At 38.3% G+C, this 24,222-nt stretch overlaps 1 protein-coding gene across 1 annotated transcript; it reads right to left on the bottom strand.

Annotated features, from left to right (window-relative positions):
- Positions 1-604: 604 nt before the first annotated feature.
- Positions 605-22,852, bottom strand: LOC306886421 (XK-related protein 6-like; the record flags this gene model as incomplete). Its single annotated transcript, XM_079443512.1, has 3 exons — positions 605-1,572; positions 4,959-5,155; positions 22,239-22,852. 3 exons carry the CDS (start codon positions 22,850-22,852, stop codon positions 605-607), a joined length of 1,779 nt encoding a protein of 592 aa, XP_079299638.1.
- Between the last annotated feature and the right edge of the window lie 1,370 nt (positions 22,853-24,222).

The following is a 24,222-nucleotide window of genomic DNA, read 5'->3' as shown; positions in this document are numbered from 1 at the left end:
CAAACAGACAATGAATGCCACTTGGATTTTGCCTCACACCTGCAGAGGTCAGTGTAAAGGGGCGCGTACAGCGATGAATTCACTAGAGCCAAAATCCCTCTACTGAAATTTGCTAGTAGAACGTCCTTCTCAAAAACTGACAACTCTTACCAAAAATAAGTGACTTTTGATTGCATCATCAATGCAAATCACAAGTGGAAAATCTAGGTTCAAGCAGGTGCTTTTTGTATATAAACCACCACTTGAGCATATCGATCAACGCAAATCTCAGATCAGCTCATATAGATTAATAAAAGCTGTTAAAAAAAAAAAAAAACACACACACAAGGCGGTGTTGATGTGGTCAACCAATCTCCATTTTTCCAATGTAATGGTTTCCGCAGGCTGTAAACACCATGACGCATACATACCCCTTCACGGGGACACTTCTAAACGGATATTGTAAAAAAGAGACAGTATATACATACAAAATATATACACATCTTCTGGAGGCTTTTCACATCAAAGAAAAATGTGCAATGCTTGATGCTTACACTCTTTTACACACAAGTACGCATTTATACGGAAACCAAAATGGCATGCATTTCGCAAAACGTGGCAGACGTCACAGGGACGACTCGTACTGCAGGAGCTCGTACAGCAGCGGTCCGTCCCTGTACCTGATCCCGGCGGTGGCGGGCGTTATGAACTGCAGGATGTTTATCGTCCTTCGCAAGCGCCTGTCCACGAAGTGCGCGTCCCAGGCTGGGTAGCGTTTCCTGGGCATGTCGATCTTGATCAGAGGACCCTCTGGCCGGTAGCGGCCCAAGGGAGCGGTGGGCTCGGGCGAGCGCACCTGAAACACGGGAAGGCAGGTGTCCGCAGAGGCATCGTCCTGCTGGCCAAAGGCCCCCATGGAAGCCCGGGTGGGAGTGGGTTGGGACGCTCGCGGTCCAGGGGTGGGCGCCATGGGCTCGGCCTCCGGGGGTAACGGAAGTCCCCAAAGAAGCTCGGCACAACAGGAGCTGGCTAGCACCCTTATTTTAGGTCCCATCGGATGAAGGAACCCGTAGTAGATGCCCATGAAAACCACCCCTGAGGCGAAGGTCAGGTAAACCCCGCAGAGCACCAGCACTGCATAGGAGTCGGTGGTGACTGGGTCTCGGTAGGCGTACCACAGGCAAGTAAGCACCGTATTCTCGGCAAGCACCACGAAGTAGTAGATCACCATGCGGTACCGGGTTCGGCCCTCTTTCACATTGAACCAGCAGAAGATGTAGACGATGCCCACCACCATGTTGAAGAGCACCTCTTCCCATTTGGACATGCAAAAATCTGTGCCGCCGTGCACGATCCAGAACGCCATGGCACACCAGTGCACGACCACGAAGATGCCGAAGTAGATGTGGAAGATGGAAGCGAAGAGAGCGAAGGAGAGCACCCGTGAGGAGATGGTGAAAAGCCTCCAGAAGATGTGGATCAGCGCGCCTCTGTAGCTCATGCTCTTTTTGTCATCTCTGGAGTCGCGCAGGAGCTTGTGGTACGAAGCCAGGACCCAGGCCAGGGAGAGTAGGGAGGCAACGGAGGAGACACCTGTGAGGCATTCGTGATGAGAGACAGTCTTCAGTATACTAATCAGAGGCCCTGTTTCCACCTGATATTAAGATATGTTTTCAGTGATCTGATCAGCCGAGACACATGACCGTTTGCACCTGGTTTTAAATGTTTATCCTGTTACCATTTGTGTTCGAATTTCGTCTAGACCTCCCCTCTTGTTTCGTCACACTTTACATCACTTTCACGGAAGCGCTGAATGTGGCACACAAATACAATAGAATGAAGGCACAGACTTTAGTCAGGTTAGACAACATCTTTAATTTAATGCGGATATAAAAAAACGAGGCTGTGAGGAAGGAGTGGCCGATATGACCAAAATCTTGTATAACGATACGAGAAATTTTATTTCACTGTAACGATATATAATCACAATATAGTTATTTTTGCTTTAAATAAGGTTTTTAGGATACCATAATTTTCGAAATTTCTAAATTCCTGTCACCAGTATCAATATCACAAAAAAATACTAGCCTAAATAAAAAATAAAAAAAAAAAAAAAAAAACAACTCAAGCTCACTGAAGACCGGTAATCAGTCAGCAATTAAAAAAAGAACAAGAAACTAATAACATGCAAGGACAAAAAAAACTACAGTAGAAGAAATAAATAAGAAATGCAATGTATAAAATGATCAAATGTATAAAAACTCTGCATATTCTTCACTGTGTAAATTAAATATATATTTCTTCTTACTAAAGTTACAAGATTCAGTCAAGAGTTTGATTAATAGGGATGTAACGATTCACTCAACTCACGATTCGATTCACAATTTTTTTTATAACAAAATGAGAATTAATACAAATTATAAATTAAAAGCGTCCTTTTATTATTGCTTGGACAAAATCAGCACTTTTTTTGTGAAATTGAAATATAACACTATAATAATATACTAATATAGCACTTGCATATTATTGCTCTTTTGTTGGTTTTGATTGCTTCTATTGTCCTCATTTGGAAGTCGTTTTTGATAAAAGTGTCTGCTAAATAACAAAATGTAAATATAAATGTAAAAACAAAACTAACTGAAATTTTAAAACAAGCCCCAAATCAAATAAATAAGTAATACAAATAAAAGAAATCTCTTCATATAAACAAACTAAGGCTTATTCTGTGCTCTTTCCATTTAAAATTAGAGGCAACCACTGCATTTTAATCATGATCCAAACAAAAATGCTGCATACATGCAACATGAGCAGTTTTTAATCTAAATTAGATTGTATAATTTCTATATTTGAAGCAAAAACAGAATGGTCTGACTTCAGTTTTGTGAAACTATACATAAAAATATCTGCATGAAACAGAACCAGCAGATTCACTCTCTGCCAGCAGGTGGAGCTTTAAGCATTTCCTTGGTTTCCGCTGTAAACGAATCAGCGGTGCACTTATGAACTTTAATATGCTTTATACAGAGGCAAGATGAAATGAAGACAGTGAGTTCCCCTCAGACATACATTCATATAAACTTCTACCCCTAATTGAATCGCGATTTGTTTAGCATCAACCGATTTGGATCATCACATATATGAATCGATTTTCAACCGGCTCGCGGTTCATCGTTACATCCCTATTGATTAACATGAATGATAGACAGCAGGAATTTTAGACGGCTGTCACTTGCTGTTTGCTTTCACCTAAGACCTAAATTACTGTGGATTTATGAGGATACTTGCAAAATTGGCCTTTTGACACATACAAGTGTGCGTATTTAACCGCTCAAGACCTATAAAGCGGCAAAAATAACTCTGTTCAATACTTTGCTGATGATTGCGTTTCAACAACTTAAAATCACTTGCTTTTAAACCATATACGTTTGTGACCATGAATAACACAAATAAAAGAAATCTCTTTATATAAAGGCTTTATCTGTGCTCTTTCCATTCAAAATTAGAGGCAACCACTGTAATTTAATCACAATCCCAAAAAAGATGCAGCATAGGGCTGCATGATGTATCGTTTCAGCAATGATATCGTGATGTGCACATCTGCAATGGTCACATCGTAGGATGTGCGATTTTTAGATTAGGCCTACTGATCATTTTCGCGAAAGCTGTCACGTCGCTGTCTACACTGGATGCGACAAAGTGACCATTGCAAATCCTATGAACTTTGTGTCAGTACGACATAAAAAGAAAGAGGGATTTACTTGCGTGTCGTGCCGCATCCATTGTAGCCAGCATCACTGATTATGATGGGTTCTATAGTATTTTGTCGCACTGCGCCGCTCGCGTCAGGTGAGAGCCATACAGATGCATGTGAACACTGAATTTCTTTCACTTCTGCATCTATTTGTGCCTGATATATACGCGCGAAACTGTCAAAATGCATGTCTCTGCAAGTATCCTTGTAAAGACAGTTGCTTATGGGTTAGGTGAAGGTTTCTGTGTCATGAATGTTAATCAAACAATAAAACAGAGAAAAATGGCTTTTATAGCTTTAACACAGATTTATTAGATTTAATTTATACAGTGAAGACTATGCAGTGTTATTTTACATTTGATTATTAAACCAGACTTACCGGAAAAATATACAGCACTGTTTATTTATTTTATATCTTTGTTCTATTATATTTATCTATGTTTGTAATTTGTTTATTTTTCTATGCTGATTTACACACCTACAAAATCACCCCAATAATAATTTTTTTTTTCCCCCAAATAGAGCTTTTCAAGTCATCTGGTGTTGTTTTTTTTCATATTGCAATATATATCGCAGAAATACAAAATAACGCAATGCGAGTTTTTTCCAATATCGTGCAGCCCTAATGCAGCATGAGCAGTTTTTAATCTAAATTAGATTTGTCGCTATAAACAAAGTAGCGCTGCGCTTATAAATACTACTTTAATATGTATTATATTGAGGCAAGATGAAAAGAAAATAGCATCTAAACGTTTCTGAAGACAGTAAATTCCCCTCAGAGATCCATACATGTAAACTCCTACCTCCAATTGTATTGCGATTCGCTAAACATCTCTACACAATTTGAATTGTCATATTTGTATTGATTTTCAACTGGCTCAGTGTGCATCGCTACATCCCTAGTGAGGGATAGACTTGCAGTACTTACAATGGAACGCACTGTAAAAGGTGCTAGAATGCATCATTTTCAGCAGCTCACAACTTCCGGTGTGTAGTTAAATGTTGTTGTTCATTCCTGATTACAGGATGATGGAAGCAGAAGTACAAAAATGCCAACTCTTTTCTGGGTTTCAGGACTCAATCCTGGCCTACAGCACTCTACAGACATCCAGCTGATGTAGGGGGATCTGTTAAGCTAGCATTTATCATGCATTCTGAAAGTTTACAATGGCAAGCACTAAGCTTTAGTTGACTGAACTAACTCCACTAACGTAAGGTTCACACTCACACTGCAGCGTCTCGGCCCGGTTCTTCTGGATCATTATACAGAGTTGTAGCACCAGTTGGGGGGCACTCTCTAGAAAGGTCTCCAGCAGCCGGAGCATGTTGACGTCAGCATACTCGTACATCATCGCCCAGTAGAAGCGCCGCCTGTGTTCCTTCTGCCGTCGACTCTGGATGCCCAGGTACATCGTGCGGATATACCTGTTCGGAAGATCAAAACATTACTACAAGAACACACTTTGTCTGCAATTACCAGAAGCTACAAAAAACCCAACACCATTAACTGCTCAGTGATTTCATATCTTATCATGTTCCAATGACCCTTATCAATGAGACGCATATCTAATAAACATACACATCTCTGGACAAAATAAGCAACGTTCTTGTAAACAGAATCATTTTTTTGCATACGAAAAATGTATGCAGTGGTATTTTTTATTTTAATTTTGTGATCCCGTGTTACACAGAAACCAGAGAAACACAGCGTAATGCACAAAACAATCTGAAATCTATAAATAGCAGAATTTGCTCACAATTTTAAACATTCCCAAATGTTCTGCTGTCACAATGCAGAAATTCCCAGACACATAATTATTCATATGTATGAATAATTTTTTTTAAAACACGTAAATAATACACTTGCGATTATATTTGCAGAAAACACATACTTTTGTGCTCAAAATGAGCCTAAGATGTAAAATAATCAGCCTAATTTTAGAGGCCGTAAAGATCCATTTCCAAAAGCACAAAGTAAAATTTGAAAAGTTGTAATTAAAATAGTCACAATATGAAAACGAAAATAATGCATGCAATTAGAAAATTGAAAATATTTGTGAAATACAGTTTTATTTATCTTATGTACTTGTATTTGTACTGTATTTTGTTAATTATGTTATAATACTGTTTTGATCTGTTGGCTATTTACCACTTTTTTTTGTTTTCTGATTTTTGGTGAATTGCATTAAAACCAGTTAGGGACCATTAGACCAGCAAACATCATAATTATTATTCATAATATCAATATAAAAAAAAAAATCATGCAAAAATACTTTTTACCCCGTTTTTAATTAATATAGAATAACAAGTGCGATTTAAATGATATTTTGACCACTGAACTAGAAAATCTCTGGTTTTTAAGAAATCTAGTCACCTTAATGTACATTTGCAGGTTAGCATTTAATGCAGGTTAAGGTACAATAAATCTACATTATATGTGGTGCTGCATCCAAGAACTTGCAATTGAGCATCTATGTGTCCAAGTGTTCACTTGGCATCACCATCTGACTTCCCAGCAATGCATTTTACCAGAGATGGACACAGTTACAAAGCATTGAGGGTCCTCAAAAATATTTGGAAAATAAATAAATAAATAAATAATTTATATAACCATTCCTTTAGAAGAGATGTGCAACGAATCGTTCGCATGTGCCCATCATTTTTACAGGATGTTTGAGGCACAGCGACTCTGGACATGAGTGTGAATTATTGATGTCAATAAAATGAGGGCAGTATTCACATTGTGACAATATACAGGTGACAAGAAGGCATCACCGCTCCACTGATTTTTTGAATTTGTTTTGTTGTATTTTTTTTTTTTTATTATGTCTATATAGAAATTTTATTCCAACAAACTAAATGAAAAAAAATGTTGCTTTGACAATTAGCTGAAATAAGTATACGTTTTTATATTTTATTTCAGTTAACATTTATTTTATTTCAAGTCAGAAATGTTTTTTATGGTTTTATTTTATATAATAACCCTGCACTGCTCACATAGTACTCTAGTCTGGAGTCTAAAGCTGTGAAAACAGACATACGGAGTGAGATATCACAGTATATATCGCATATGCATCTCAGTGGCTTCACAGTTTACATATTAACACTGCATTTATTTACAGTCACTGTGGGACATTTGTGCACTATAATGATTAATGGCCAATATTGACTGTATGCAAACAAACAGACAACCTCTTTGTGTTGATATATAGCCAGTGGATACTGCACTGCCTGAACTGGGATATTAAAGCCTCTGCCACCCAGCAGGCTTCAGGCATGAGTCTAACGCCAGACAGAAAGAGTTATATCTCAAATCTCTCTAATAGTACCACAGGAAGTCACTCAGTGAACGGCCTTTATTTGCTTTACGTTTCCAGTTGAATGAGTCACCGTACGCATCTGTGCCACTGATATCGACCCGGATGGGATGGGAATGGGGGCAGGTTACAGTAATGTTGGGTTTTATGTCATTCAAGCTGTTTCCTGTGTTACTCAATACCGCCTTAAAAGCATGGAGAGCATGTACTAAAATCACTCTGTATGAAAGCTGATCAATTTAGCCACTAATTCATAGGATGTACCGTGACATACAGTTAACTGTTTTAGTAGCAACATTTTTTAAAAGAAGTCTCTTATGCACACCAAGGCTGCATTTATTTGATAAAAATTACAGTAATTTTGTGAAATGTTTTACAAATACAAATATCTGCTTTCTATCTGAATATATTTTTAAATATAATTTATTTCTGTGATGAAAAGCTGTATTTTCAGCATCATTACTCCAGTCTTCAGTGTCACATGATCTTCAGAAATCATTCTAATATGCTGATTTGCTGCTCAAGAAACATTTCTGATTATTATCAATATTGAAAACTAACATTTTTGAAAAGAATTTATATGAAGTAGAAATATTTAAATAGTTTCGAACATTATAATTGTACCGGCTGTCATTTTTTATAAATTTAATACATCTTTGCTGAATAAAAGTATGGAGACAGTGATCTTTGACGATTTTTTTTTTTTTTTAATAGAAATATTTTAATGTTTTCTAACATTATACATTTATTTACGGTCACTTTTTGATCAATTTAATGCATGCTTGCAGAATAAAAGCATTAATTTCTTTCAGAAAGACCAAAAAAATAAGATTAAGAACGTAAGATGAAGTCATTATAATAAAGAAACACTAATAAAACAGTAAGAGCTCTAGAAAGGAGATAATACAGATGTGTCGTATTAATGCAGCCTATCGATCTCCCATCTCCCCAGTCTCCATCAAACCGGCAAAACTATGAATGAAAATAAACGTGTCGACACATAGATCCATATAAAGCAATGATCTTTTCCAGAGACAAACAGAATTACTTTGCTTTCTATCTAGAAGTGTGACACCTCGGATGAAAGATTCGCACGCCTGTGAAATCCTGGGGTTTTCCGGCTAAATCCTTCCAGGGGAATACTATGAAAAGAAGGATTTCTGCTGTTTCATATCATCCAACAAACATATGGAGAGAAACAATGGGAAAATGATTGGGAACATTATGCATGTGTGTGATACGCCAAATTTCTTCTCTTTCCGTCTCACTTTCCAGAGCGCAAAGTCAATTTTAAAAGTAAAACTAGTTGTTAGAGGTGGTGAAGTGTGAAAGATGTTTTTGTATTAATAATACAGAAACGAATACTAAGAAAGGGGGGAAAATAAAGAGACAGAGAGGTAGACTTACACTCATCTCGCTTTGTTCCAGAAGCCTCTTTCTTTCTTTCTTTCTGTCTGTCTGTGAGCGAGTAAACCTCCCTGTCCCAAACCAAACTGCTTCTGTCTAGATCATCAGTCCATCAGGGAAACTAAAGCAAAACAAACAGAACATAATGGAGTCATGAAATGAGAATGGGTGAGGGAGAACACACAACAACCAAACTGCAACAGAATTATGGGATCGAGCAGACATCAAATGAAAATGGGTAAAATGACTCCAAACAAGGCATGAATTAGAATCTTGTAAAGCAGAGGGATGGACGTGCTATTTAGAAAGAGAAGAGAATTCTGAACCTGAATACTGTTCCTTTTCAATAACTAAAGAAATTCTACATATTGCACATGTGAAGGTAAATATATGCATACATATGCATATAATTAACAAAAATAAAATATGAAGTTTGATAAGATGATAACATGGCTACAGTATGCAAAACTGTATATGCCAAAAAAAGGCAACAGACATTTTTTCACGTATATCAAGCAAATCTGTGTTTGTATCTCGCAATATAAGTCAGAACTGCAAGATATAAACATAGAATTGCAACTGACTTTTTCCTTGCAGTGAGCTCTGACTTTGCATCCTGCAATTCTGTTTTTTTTGCCAAAGAATAAAAATCTAAAAAGACTTTCTGCAACTTTTCATCTCATAATTTTTTTTGCCACTTCTGAGAGAAAAATCGAAATTGAAAAATAAAAATACATAACATGAGCAGGATCAGAAAATATTACGGTACAGATTGTCAATTAATAAAGGCTCATTTTCATGCACAATAGTAGGTTATGACCTAAAAACACTTTTGCAAGTTTGCATCACATAACCAGCTCCGTATGTATGGCTTTTCTGAAGTAAGCTTGCTTGTAAGCTCACCTGGTACAGCATTGCACTTGCAATGTAAAACACTTGGGTACAGGTCCCATGAAACACCAGTTACGATAAAAGAGCTAAAAATAGTAGAAGCAAACTAAAATGGCATAGTTGCTTCAGTAAATACATGTTTGTTTTTGTTAACACTATCGGTGAGCTTTAGAATAATGTTTAGTGTTACGTGTTATATTTTCACCAACAACCAATGTTATGAAACACCGTTTCAGGTTCATCATGTTTCGGAATAAAACTAAACCCGCTTTTAGCGTCATTCATTCACTGGACATTTCACTTTAAAAGTGTTGTGCAATGTGCAAAAAGCATGAAATGACGCCACAAGCAAGTTTTTCTAATGAGCCTGGGTTGGAAAAATACCCCATAAATTTAAAATGAACTCTATTCTAGTTACACAAAAATTACAGTCTGTCATTAAATCACAAAACAACCCCCTTCAGGGTGATATAAAGATATGACTGTACATTATCCCTCACACATTTATCAACAACACAATATGAAATCATACCACATGATAATATGACCATGAAAAAGAGCTAAAGCAAACACTGTGAGGATGGTCAGAAATCATGGGTACTTGGTTGAAGCTAAAATGCCACTGAAAGTAACAAAACTGCCCTGGATACAGAAAAATGCTCCAGCAAGTGTATTATTTTCTAGGCCTACATATATTGCATAAAATATCAGCTAGAAAAGCACTGAATAACACTCTAAAAAACACTGTGACAACCGCAAAAACATTCAAATGCATGGTGACAGATTTCAGCAGAGACCTGCATAATTCAACACAAGGATCTGCAAATGGTTTCAAATGTATTCCAGGAGAGCATTTATTCTGTTATGATATGTTATACATTATTTAAAGATAATTTTGTTTGTTTAGCTCTGAAACTGTATGTCACAGTAAAAATAAGGATAAAATGTGAAAAGTTGTGAATAAAATTTAAATTATGTAAACCGGCATGCACCAGAGAGTTTTCCACATGTAGACACAAGTGTTTCTAAATATCAGGAAATAATACAACCTTCATGCTCCTTTTTCCTAAGCTTACAGTTTGACTCGTGACACATTCAATCGTGATACATGCAAAACATTATATTAACACTGAAAACATTACACCTGGATCCTATTTTGAACCTAGAGCATATTCCTTTAAAATAAATATTTGCTGAAAATATACTCACCCTCAGGACATCCAAGATGTAGATGAGTTTGTTTCTTCATCAGATTTGGAGAAATGTAGCATTCCATCACTTGATCCCCAATGGATCCTCTACAGTGAATGGGTGCCGTCAGAATGAGAGTCCAAACAGCTGATAAAAACATCACAATAATCCACACCACTCCAGTCCATCAGTTAACATCTTGTATAATGAAAAACTGCATGTTTCTAAGAAACAAATCCATCATTAAAGTGTTAATTGTGTGTTAATTGACTGAGAGGAGTGGTGTGGATTACTTGTGGATTATTGTGATGTTTTTATCAGCTATTTGGACTCTCATTCTGACGGCACCCATTCACTGCAGAGGATCCATTGGGGATCAAGTGATGTAATGCTACATTTCTCCAAATCTGATGAAGAAACAAACTCATCTACATCTTGGATGGCTTGGATGGCACATTTTCATTTTTGGGTGAACTATTCCTTTTAGATATGCATGTCTGCAGTAAATTGTCTGGATTTTTGTGAAACAGGAAAAATTCACGTTTGCTCTTTCATTTGACCCCTAGATGAAGTATTCAGGTGCTATTTCAAGCGAGTGCATCATGACTAAGAGAAAGAACCTGCTGAGACACTGTAAACTCTGTCTCTTTCTCTTCTGGAGAGCTGTTACTGAAACTCCCGCAGGGAGGATAGATTCAGTTCACAGGCTTTATGCTTTTACCCTGAAAATTTCACAGATTGTGCCTGCAATCAATAATTGAACACAGCTTTAACACTGAGGTTTGTGTGCAACTCATGTTCTCACAGCAGAATCTTTTATAAGGAATCAGTCTGGGTTTAGTTCATAAAAGCTTTGCAGCTGAACAGACTGTTGAGCAGTTAGCAATACAATCTCAGGAAACAGACTTTTAGACCTCTTTTTCAGCTACGAAGACATGTTTCAGAGCAGATATTAAAGGGGCATGCACGATCGTGAAAACATCTAAAGGTCAGGCAAATTCTGATGCACTGTGAAAACATTCTGTAGTTTTTAGATCACAATAAAAATGTCTCTCTTTCTGAATTTCCACCACTTTGCACACAAAAAAATCTAATTATTAAAATAAATCAATGAAATGCATGATATGACTTCTAACCCCTGAAAGTTATTTGCGATCTAGCAAAGCTCAGTTTAAATTTTCTGTATTCTGTTCTGTATGATAGTTTTAGTCCCAGCGGCAGAATGAATTAAACAATCATAATCCTTAGGAACAAAGGCTGAAACTATAGCTGCAATCTTCTCTGAAAGTCCAGTGAATCTAATTCCCCAATAAAAAGAAACAAAAGTTAAGGCTCACAGTTATCTGAAAGGTTTTAGAAGCTAAACACATTATTAAATCAGAAATATCCCTGTGCATATTGACCGTTTCAAAGTGAATTCATTTCTGCATGCATACTGGTCAACTGATGGATCTGGATGGCGATCTGATTATGCCCTCCGCCAAAGTTTGCAATCTTGGTGTTCTCATTGATTCCACTCTTTCATTCAACGATCATATTGGTAAAGTGGTAAAGACTGCTTTTTTCTCCACGTAATATCGCTCGTATTCGATCCTCTCTCAGCCAGCAGGATGTTGAAACTGCTACACATGCCTTTGTTACGTCTCAATTAGATTACTGTAATTCACTTCTTTATGGCCTGTCAGCTAATAATATCAAACGACTACAATATGTTCAAAACTCTGCTGCTCGCTTGATAACCCACACAAGAAAGAATGATCACATTACCCCTATCCTCTACCACCTTCATTGGCTCCCGGTTTCTTTGCATATAAACTACAAGATACTAATTTTCACTTATAAAGCTCTCCATAACCTTGGCCCTACATATCTATCTGATTTACTTCAGCCATATGTACCTGTCCGCTCCTTAAGATCTTCTATGAGGGATTGCTAGTCACCCCTAAGTTTCGTCTGGTGACTATGGGAGCTAGGGCTTTCAGTGTTGTTGCTCTTCCCCAAAACATCCATCAAGCATCCTCTCTTCTCTCCTTAAAAACACATTTTTTCTCTGAGTATTTCTCTTCATAGTTTGTGAATTGTACCCTGTTATGGACATTTATCTACACTCTCCATGTATCTCTAATCTAATCTTGTCATTGATCTCTGTACATTACTCTTAGCTCTTGTATGTTCTGTCTTCTGGTATTGATGTTTATTTGTTTCTGTTCCTTAAGCATGACTTGTAACGTGACCTTGGGTTCTGGAAAGGCGCTATATAAATAAAAATAATAATAATTATTATTATTATACTAGATTTATTATAGTGTCATACTGTAGTTTATTTTTCATATTAATTTTAGTAAATATTTTAGTTATTTTGTTGTTTGTTATTTAAAATAATAGTTTCTTTCTTTTTTTTTATAAATCTAAATAGTTTTTTTTTTTTATCAAAAACTAAATAAAATGAGAAATGCCTCATTCTTCATGGTTTCTTAGTCTAGCTTTCTGGCATTATGCACTATGAAAATATTGTTTGGCTCTGTGACGGGTTGCTTTAATGGTTAGAGAGTCGGACTTGTAACCTGAAGGTCATGGGTTCGAGTCTCAGGTCCGGCAGGGACTGTCAGTGGGTGAATAACCAGCGCTCTCTTCCACCTTCAATACCACGACTGAGGTGAGACCCTTGAGCAAGGCACCGAACCCCCAACTGCTCCCCGGGCGCCGCAGCATTGGCTGCCCACTGCTCCGGATGTGTGTGTGTTCACTACTGTGTGTGTGCACTTGGATGTTAAATGCAGAGCACAAATTCTGAGTATGGGTCACCATACTTGGCCACATGTCACTTCACTTATGTTTCTATTCTAAACTGCTTTGGATAAAATGCATAACTGGAATGGGATGAGCAACTGGTACTGGAGAACTTCTGTTGTATTTCTCATGTCATTCTAGAGACAGAGCGCGTTCGAAATACATAAACAATGTACAAGTGCTGAACATTAAACAAGGTAAAGGTTGCATGAGTGGGTGGACAAGAAAACATGAAAGCAGCAGCTTGTGAGAGGCATCCGTGTAGCAGTGAAGTGTGTCTCGTCCCAGGAGCTGCTCGTGCTGCGGTTAAGTGGAGGCAGTAAAAGGCCAGTAACGGGCCGGTGAAAGGTGTGAGCTCTGGGGCTCGGGGTGAGCGAAAGTGCACTGAACAGATAAAGAACAGAACAGAATTCAGGTCAGTGTGTCAATGCCAGCTGCTGGACTACAGATCACTCCTGCGTAACAGGACGGCGTGGACCCGGAGCTCACCCGTTTCATCAGGATGCTGCCCAGAGGGTTAATAACAGATGCAAGAATGCTAATTAGATTCTTGTGTTTCCTTGCCAGGAATAACAGTAGGTGGTTTTGTAAGGTGGCTTACTTCCGGCTTTGCTACTGTTCGGACGCTCTTGCTTATTGCTCTCCGCTTTGCTCCCTATTTTTGCATTTTTCTCATATCTCTCCAAGATTTTAACTTTAACTTCAGCAGATCAGCACAGTGCTCAGACAACACATTTTTTTGGGGGAAACTTAAGACTTTCTCCCAGCAGTTTACATTCCAGAGACGGAAAAACACAGCTGTCTACATTTAAACAGACTAGAGAAAATGCCTCTCGTGGAATCTACTTGCTGCATGAACTGCCCCAAACTTCTACAAAGGATTGCGGTTCTTGAAACAAAGTTGCTTACTGGACTTCCAAAACAGGCGGAACACACAGCAGACGGTCATCACGGACCCCCTCAGCATACAGCTGGTGAGTCCTCTGAATCTCAAAAGTTTATACAAAGTGTAGAGGAAAAAGCCGAAACAGATCGACAGACAAATCGATGGCACAAACAGGGAGCGAGACCCAAAGGCAATCGAGACATCAGATTATCACGAGTATCTCGTATTGCTGCTGTAGCATCCTCTACCCCAGATACGGCTATGACAAGACTTGTAAACACTGGCATTCTACCACCCCCTATACATCTTGAGAACAGATTTGAAGCATTAATGAATGTGGGTGAGAAATCTGCAAATGTGACTAAACACGGATCGAATCAGCCAGCAGCTAACATCGCTACTAACAGGCGCTCAAGGTCGAGCAGACAGCGGCTTTCAGCTCAGAGCGCAGTCGAGCCCAGGACTCTGATAGTGGGTGATGCTATTATCAGAAACATCAGTAGCAGGACTACAACTACCTACTGCCTTCCTCAAGCAAATGTCTCTGATGTGAACAAAGAACTTCGGAACATTCTGATGAAGCACAAGACTGCAAATCGAGTCATCATCCATGTGGGGAAGAATGACATTCGGAAGGAGCAGTCAGAACTCCTTAAGAAGGATTTCAGTGAACTCTTTGAAACGCTTCAAAGTCTTGAAGTTCAGTCGTTCATCAGTGGACCACTCCCAGCAAGGGGAACTAACATGTTCTCACGGTTGCTTGGGCTGAATACATGGCTACAAAGAACCTGCAGTATAAAAGGAGTCAACTTCATCGACAACTTCAACCTTTTCTGGGGCCACAGACAACTGTTTAAACTAGATGGCCTCCACCCAAACAGACTCGGTGCAAGAGTGCTTAAGGACAATATCTATTTCTCCCTCCGTCATCCTTCAGCGGTGTGTGCCAATCTACTCGGCCTGAATGGCACACACACACCTGGACAGAATATGAGTGACCACAGGACTTCATGTCAGCTTTTGAGTCAACATGTGGTTGACACATCCCACAAGGATACTGATAACACCACGCAGCCACAACAAGCACTGCTCATGGACATCCCAGCTGAGCCCTGCCCACAGAGCTCATCACATGCAGACTGTGACGTACTACAACAGCTCCAAGACTCAGCACCCAAGGATGACCTTCTGGAAAACAGCCAGGGAAGCCAGAACGACATCTCACAGCCAGCGGAAACACCAGAGCCAGAGCCCTGCTCACCAGATACACTATCACTCTCCCCAGAATCTCCACTTCTAAGCTTCTCACAGAAAATGGAGGAACTGGTGTATGCTGGGACCAAACTCTCCCACTCTTTCGCTTCAAGCCCCCAGATATCAACTAAAAAACGGCGGGCCCCACAACCACCAAAGACTGCAGGCCCAGCTCACCCTCCTCCTCCTGCGAGAGCTCTCCGGCCGCTGCCACAACGTCAGGGCCCAAACCCCTCTCCATCTGGTGTAGGTGAACCAAAAACAACTGATAACAGCTCTCAGTGATATGTGTCGGGTCCCCGCTATATTAGCAGCAACATTCACAAATGTTTACAGAACAAGCGGGAACCCAGTGTGCCTGTAGCCTCCTCTATTTCTGTTTTATTAAGCAATAGAAAGTCTAAGGCCTTCTCAAGCCGTACGGCTGACCCATCTAACCTGCGGCCTATAATGCATCAATCTAAGATTGCTGTAGAGACAAAATGTAATTCCATCAAGTTAGCATTTTTAAACATTCGCTCACTTAAAAATAAATCATTTCTGATCAACGATTTAATAACCACAAACAACCTGGATTTTATGTTTTTAAATGAAACATGGTTAGAAGACAGCTGCAGTGCAACAGTCCTTCATGAAACAGCCCCTCCTAACTTTAATTTTATAAGTGTCTGCAGGACTGTTAGGAGAGGTGGAGGTGTAGCTGCTCTGTTTAAAGATGTTTATCAGTGCAAGCAAATGTCATTTGGTCAGTATTCATCTTTTGAATACCTAGGTATTGTGCTGAAAGGTGCTCCACGCACCCTGTTTATCATTATTTACAGGCCTCCAAAATATTCTCCAGCCTTTGTTGATGATTTCACTGAACTGTTATCAATGATTTCCTCAGAGTTTGACTGTTTTGCTATTGCAGGGGATTTTAATATTCACATAGATAATGCAGAAATCAAAACTACAAAAGAAATTATAACTGTTTTAAACACTTTTGACCTGAGTCAGCATGTGCACGGACCCACACACAATCGTGGACACACCCTAGATCTACTCATCAGTAGAGGTCTAAACATCTCATCCATTGTAATCAAGGATGTAGCACTATCTGATCACTTCTGTATTTTCTTTGATATATTGATCTCGGTCACCACTGAATCTAGATCTGTCTCTATCAGAAAGAGATGCATTAACGAGAACACTAGTGCGCTATTTATGGAGGCAATATCATTAACACCAAGCATTTCTGCAGACTCTGTTGATCTTCTCCTGGAGTCATTTAACTCAAAAATTAAGAATGTTATTGATGATATTGCCCCGATAAAGGTCAGCAAGAAGACGGGGAAACAGAAATCAATTTGGAGAAAATCAACAGCAGTTCAGAGCATGAAAAGACAATGCAGAAAAGCTGAGCGGATGTGGCGGAAGACGAAACTCGAAATTCACTATAGCATCTATAAAGACAGCCTTCATGCTTTCAATGTGGAACTAGCCACAGCTAGACAGACTTTCTTTTCAAACCTTATAAACAGTAACTTAAACAACACCCGCACTCTTTTTGCGACTGTTGAGAGACTGACAAACCCCCCAAGTCAGATTCCCAGTGAAATGCTCTCCGACAGCAAATGCAATGAGTTTGCTTCCTTCTTTTCTGAGAAGATCAATAATATCAGAAAGGAGATTGGCACATCCTCAAGTTATGCAGAGGTCACACAGATTCAACCGCAATTTCAAAAAGAAGTGACTATGTGTGTTTTTAAAGAAATTGATAACAAAATTTTGGAAGAAATAGTACAGCACCTTAAATCTTCAACCTGCTATCTTGACACACTTCCCACATCCTTTTTCAAAAATGTGCTTAACTGTTTAGAAGCTGATCTCTTAGAAGTGGTGAACGCCTCACTTCTTTCTGGGACTTTTCCAAACTCCCTTAAAACTGCAGTTGTTAAGCCCCTTCTGAAAAAGCGCAATCTTGATAACACCATGTTGAGCAACTATAGACCCATATCAAATCTTCCTTTCATAGGTAAGATTATTGAAAAGGTAGTTTTTAATCAGCTGAACAACTACTTAAAGTCAAATGGATACCTGGACAATTTTCAATCTGGTTTCCGAGCACATCACAGCACAGAGACAGCACTCATTAAGATAATAAATGATATTCGCGTCAATTCTGATTCTGGCAAAATATCAGTGCTGGTACTACTAGATCTTAGTGCTGCGTTTGACACTGTCGATCATAACATACTTTTAGAGAGACTGGAAAACTGGGTCGGGCTTTCTGGGATGGCACTCAAATGGTTCAGGTCATACTTAGAAGGGAGAGGTTATTATGTGAGTATAGGAGAGCATAAGTCTAAGTGGACGGCCATGACATGTGGAGTCCCACAAGGCTCAATTCTTGCACCGCTCTTGTTTAACCTGTATATGCTCCCACTAAGTCAGATAATGAGGAAGAACCAAATTGCCTATCACAGCTATGCTGATGATACCCAGATTTACCTAGCCTTATCTCCAAATGACTACAGCCCCATTGACTCCCTCTGCCAATGCATTGATGAAATTAACAGTTGGATGTGCCAGAACTTTCTTCAGTTAAACAAGGAGAAAACTGAAATCATTGCATTTGGAAACAAAGATGAAGTTCTCAAGGTGAATGCATATCTTGACTCTAGGGGTCAAACAACGAAAAATCAAGTCAGAAATCTTGGGGTGATTCTGGAGACAGACCTTAGTTTCAGTAGTCATGTCAAAGCAATAACTAAATCAGCATACTATCATCTCAAAAATATTGCAAGAATTAGATGTTTTGTCTCCAATCAAGACTTGGAGAAACTTGTTCATGCCTTTATCACCAGCAGGGTGGATTACTGTAATGGTCTCCTCACCGGCCTTCCCAAGAAGACCATTAGACAACTGCAGCTCATCCAGAACGCTGCTGCCAGAATTCTGACTAGAACCAGAAAATCTGAGCATATCACACCAGCCCTCAGGTCCTTACACTGGCTTCCAGTTACATTTAGGATTGATTTTAAAGTACTTTTACTCGTTTATAAGTCAATCAATGGCCTAGGACCTAAATATATTGCTGATATGCTCACTGAATATAAACCAAACAGACCACTCAGATCATTAGGATCGAGTCAGTTAGAAATACCAAGAGTTCACACAAAACAAGGGGAGTCTGCGTTTAGCTATTATGCGGCCCGCAGCTGGAACCAGCTTCCAGAAGAGATCAGATGTGCTAAAACATTAGCCACATTTAAATCAAGACTCAAAACTCATCTGTTTAACTGTGCATTTGAATGAGCACTGTGCTATATGTCCGAACTGACTGCAATGAATTTTATGTATAATCATTTTCTTTAAATTTATTTTAAATCATTTTCTATATCATTTTAAAATTCCTTGTTTTTATTATTCTTATTTCCATGTTTTTATTGATTTTAATGTCTATTTCACTTTCTTTTATGTAAAGCACTTTGAATTACCACTGTGTATGAAATGTGCTATATAAATAAACTTGCCTTGCCTTGCCTTGCCTTGGTTTCTTAGTGGTCCTAAAGAGTTCATGCTCTTTGTGATATTCTTGTCTCTAAATACGGACCCACTGAATAAGGTTTCCCTTCTTCTAGTGGATTTCATTCATTTTGATTTTAACACTTCTCCAGAACTATCCAAATTATTCCAGGAACTATTCATGTCAAAATTGCACAATGCAAAAATTTTTCAGTTTTTCAGTATGAACATTTTAATTTACTTGAGAAGCAAGATGACTTGTTTTTTTGAAACATTTATCAAAATTAAGTTTTTTCTTTCTTAAAATATCTGCCAATAAGGTAATAAAATGCTTGATTTTCGTTGAATTAAGTTTATTTTTCTGATGCCATATTCCTCTTTTTAAGCATAAACTCACTCACTTTTGATTATTTTTTTAGAAAACAAGACTTGATGGCTTAAATTATTTTATACTTATATACAAGTAAATGCATCTTGATTTAAGATTGTTTAGATATTTGTACAGGAAGAGCAAATTAAATAAAAAAAAATTTCAGTTCATTATTTAGGGTTAAGTGTTTGTTCAATTCACTTCAAATATACTGTAAAAAATATATACATATTTTTTTTTATTTGTAAATACAGATATTTTGCAAGAAAATACTATTTCAGTTTTTCTACCTAAAAAACAAACAAAAAAACTAAATCTTTGACATTTCTAGTGCAAAACAACACAAATTAAATCCTCTATGAAAACACCAAAATGTATTATTATTATTAAACCAGGAAGGAAAAAAAAAACCCTTTTTGAGTTCTTTTTGAAATCTCTTTTACAGACGTGTCCAGGCCAAGATATGCAGCAAAAAATAACGTGTGCACAAAACCAAATACAATTAAGACCAACATGGAATATAACATTTTTTAAATGGTAGACAGAGACCAGAGACGAACTAACAAGAACAATAATTTCTTTGTTGATTAATTCTACTCATATGTTAACATTAGGGTCCAAAAGTCCTCTTGGTAACATTCAGATCATCATTTTCTCAATCCTGCAAACCCAAATGTCACAGAACAACAACTGGACATGATCTGCATGTGTAAAGTAAATGCTTGGAAGGGCTGAATGGATTGTCACGCTGTGAGAGCTCAGAGTCAAGCTGGGGTCTTACACTCTGAACACCGCAATCAGCCCTCATCAGTGTTAGATCTCTGCCAAGGGAAGCATATGTGCATCCAGAGATTGAGAGCGCCGCCGACGGGGAACAAATTCTCTGCCTGCGCCCGCCAGCTTCTGGTCACCCCTGAGCCCCGACAGATGATCTTAACCGGCGTGACAGTCAACTAATTGTCTTATTCAGGCCTGCAGACACTGACTACATCTCCTGTCGTCCCGCTGATGAAGCCAAACATCAACAACAAGCTATTCTTACATATCACTGGACGCTCTCAGGAAACAGGTTACGCCGTGTGTGGAGCTAATCACAGGCGATTATATATACTGAACAGAACAGAGCACAAAAATTATGATTTATTACTTGGAAATGCTGTTATCTGATAAGTGGATTGACTGAAAAATCATGCAGCCTAGAATACTTCTCTAATCTGATAATTACTATGAAAATGCTATTTAATAGCAATGTTCCACTTTATATGACCGGTTCAAGTTATTCTGTACCATTTCACCAACAGACTAAACTAAAGCAAAAGGAAATTAGATGGATTGCACAAAATCAGTCAACATGTTTATGCTGCATTCCAGAAAAATGGGGAAAAAAATATTATTATTAATACTTTAGTGACAATTACGCACATTTTACCCAGAGAATCCTCACAACGATTTAATTAGCATTAAATGTCATGCAGAAAAAAACAACAATTTATAACATTTAAAATTTTTCTACTATTATTATTATTACTATTTTTCACATCCTGACATTCATTTCACATCAATTAAGCAAATTTACCTCCCCAAAATCACAACAATAATGTCATTCTCAATATTTGAATACAAAAAAACTAGAATACATTACTAAAATATTTAGACAATGGTTTATTTTATTTATTTATTTTATATCTGTAATTAAAAAATATCATATTGGAGTAAGAAAAAATAAACATAATTGAGTGAATAATAATAATCTGAATAATAGTCATTAAAATTTGGGAGCAAAACAAGTTTTTTTTTATGCTATATTTTTTTGTGAGATTTACTCAACTACAATTTACAAAAAAAAAAAAAAAATTCAGTATTCACCCGTTCGTCCTCATGCTGTGTCTTGATGACATGTTTGTGATTCTGCACTTGGTTAAAAAAATCTGAATGCTAATGCTGGTGATGCAAAGCTTTGTTTTATGCTTATGTGCTCATAATTTAGTCCTATTCAACTCCACAGCATAACAGAGCACATCAGACCAATGCAACCCCTCACCAGAACAGACACGCTTCTCAATCAACATGAAATATGACCTTGGAACGACTAAAATATTGACAACATCCTGAAGTCAAGACTGAAAGTGCAAGCAACATCCTACAAAATCAAGCCCAAGCTGGATGCAGCAAAACCAACCCAACCAGACCGAGGTTTGTTTTCCTCTTGCAGAGGTCATCCAAGTAAATTAATTACAAGCTCTATCGATTTCACACTCTCCACCCTGAAGTGAGCCCGTCATTCTGCTGAAATGAACTGTTTGGCATCGTTACACAGATGGTTAGAGGACACTGAACGAGCCGTAAAGCAAGAGAAAGAAAACATTGTGTTTCAACTGAGCTAGACTGCATGACTTGCTGGATATATAAGGCACTACATGTGACCCTGGACCACAAAACCAGTCATAAGAGTCAATGTTTTGAAATTAAATAACCTTTCCATTGATGTATGGTTTGGTAGGATAGGACAATATTTGGCTGAGATACAACTATTTGAATATATGCAATCTGAGGGTGCAAATAAAAAAAAAAAATCTAAATATCGAAAATCGCCTTTAAAGTTATCCAAATTAAGTTCTTAGCAATGCATATTACTAATCCAAAATTAAAATTTAGGTAGGAAATTTACAAAATGTCTTCATGGAACATGATCTTTGGCATAAAAGAAAAATCAATAATTTTGACCCATATTTTTGGCTATTGCTACAAATATGCCAGTTGCTACTGATTTTGTGCTCCAGGGTCACATATGATGCATGTGCGTGCAATCGCTCAGTTTATGTGTGCATGATCTCTGGAGTCAAAACAAGCACATCATGTGCATCTGATCAGTGCATGTGACGTCCAGCCTCTTACCTCCACACTTGTCCCATCTGAAGGATGTGCACGCAAGCATGCCAGATCCAAATGGAGATCACACAGCACCTGTCCCTGCCGTAGATGCGCGAGCTCAGATCCGCCGTGGCTTTTCTGCTGAGCCCCTCCACGGCCCCGAGCCCGCCGCCGGCGTAATCCTGGACGAACCACCTGAAGCTCAGGATCTGGACCAGCACCGACGGCACTAGCACGAAGAACAGCGTGAGCCCAAACCACAGATAGTCCCGTTTGGAGTAGTAGTCCAAGGCCAGCCACAAGTCCGTGCCGACGTCCCAGAAGAAGACGAACAACGCGAAAACAATCCAAAGGCAGTCCAGCCACAGGCGCTCCTCCGGCTGGTGCTGATGCTGCTGATGCTGCGGCCGCCTGCCTCCTCCTCCTCCTCCAGCAGCAGCAGCAGCAGCAGCCCTGTCTCCCAGCAGCGACTGCAGACACGCGCTCCTGCATCCCCAGTAGCACGACGACGTGTTGCAGCAGTGGCAGATGTGTATAGCCGCGCTGTCTAGCGCATCATCGTCGCCGACCGCCTCGTCCAGATTGTGCAGCTGGGCGAAACCGGTAAGGACCCCCACGCCATCGGATTTTGCTGCCATCTTGCTCTCTGGAACGCTTCGCCACCCCCCCAACCCTCCTTCCGCGCTCCGTGACGTCACTTCCGCGATACCTGTACTGGAGGGTGTGTGTGTGTGTGTGAGACGATGATGCTACTTAAAATTGTTTGTGGGGCTCATGAATAATTTACCAGTTAAAAGTCTGGACACGTCCTGTATTGTGACAGTTTTTTACATTTCACAATAATAGTTGGAAATATCATGCAATGACAAAAATACAAAAAAAATAGACCGTGTACTATACTAAGTATATTTTGTATATTGTATATTATAAAAAGTATGTGTGTGTGTGTGTGTATACTTTATATATTTAAGACAATATAAATTAATAAATAAAATATTTTTTATGAATTTTCTGAATATTTCTCACTCTGATCAGTTTTGATTTGATATATGCTTATTATTTCTGTACACACACACACAAAACGTTTTTGAACTGAACAACCAAACAAATAGTTAAATGGACAGGCAAACAAACAAATAAATCAATATATCACTATTATTATTGAGGAAAAACCTTACACTTTTTTTGCCACATTTTATAAACATTGAATATTTCACAAGGTTTTTTTAAAGTAAATTTTCTGTGCACATGTTTAAAGGTTTTAAATAAATAAATAAACAAACAAACGAATGAATGAATGAATGTATATCTGTATGAATGTGTGTACATATGTTTCCACCATTATTGTCCATGCAGGAAAAATCATACTTTCATGAGAAATTCATATTTCTCAAGGTGGCTTTATGAAAGTTAATTTCTGTACGCAAACTTTTTGACTAATACATAAATAAATTCCACCATTATAAAATGTTTAATAATAATGACTTTATTAATGTAACATTTATTTATATATAATTATATGCGTATTTATATTTTTAAAAATAAATTATAAATATCTCCACCATTATTGTCCAGGAAAAAAACACAGTTTAACACGTTGACTTTTTATGGCATTGGAAACCTGCCACTGTTATTGAGTTTATGCAGAATTTAAACAGCAAAACATTCATGGAACACTATATTTATTTGAAGACAGATGCAGGCATACATATTTTGTGTCAGCACATTTTAGAGTTCCTGTGCATTACTATTACCGTTCTATTTAAAATGCACTGTATTATTGCTCAATTCATATGTAAACCAGTTATTATGTTAAATGCAAAACACTGGGGTGGCTGCTTGAACACAATGTGAGCTCCATAAAATCCACTGCAGTTGCTTTCAGCACAAGGGGAATTTCCTAGATTAGCAGAGCACAAGCAAAACCCTCTGCCACAGGAATATGACAAAAGCCCCCATCTTTAGTTCCGTCCCAGTGGAGAGAGTCCAAATCTTCAAACAGACACTG

This window comes from Barbus barbus, assembly GCF_936440315.1.
Source record: "Barbus barbus genome assembly, chromosome: 20".
Lineage (NCBI taxonomy): Eukaryota > Metazoa > Chordata > Actinopteri > Cypriniformes > Cyprinidae > Barbus > Barbus barbus.
Note: the sequence above shows the minus strand (reverse complement) of the source record. Positions and strands in the feature narration are given on the sequence as shown.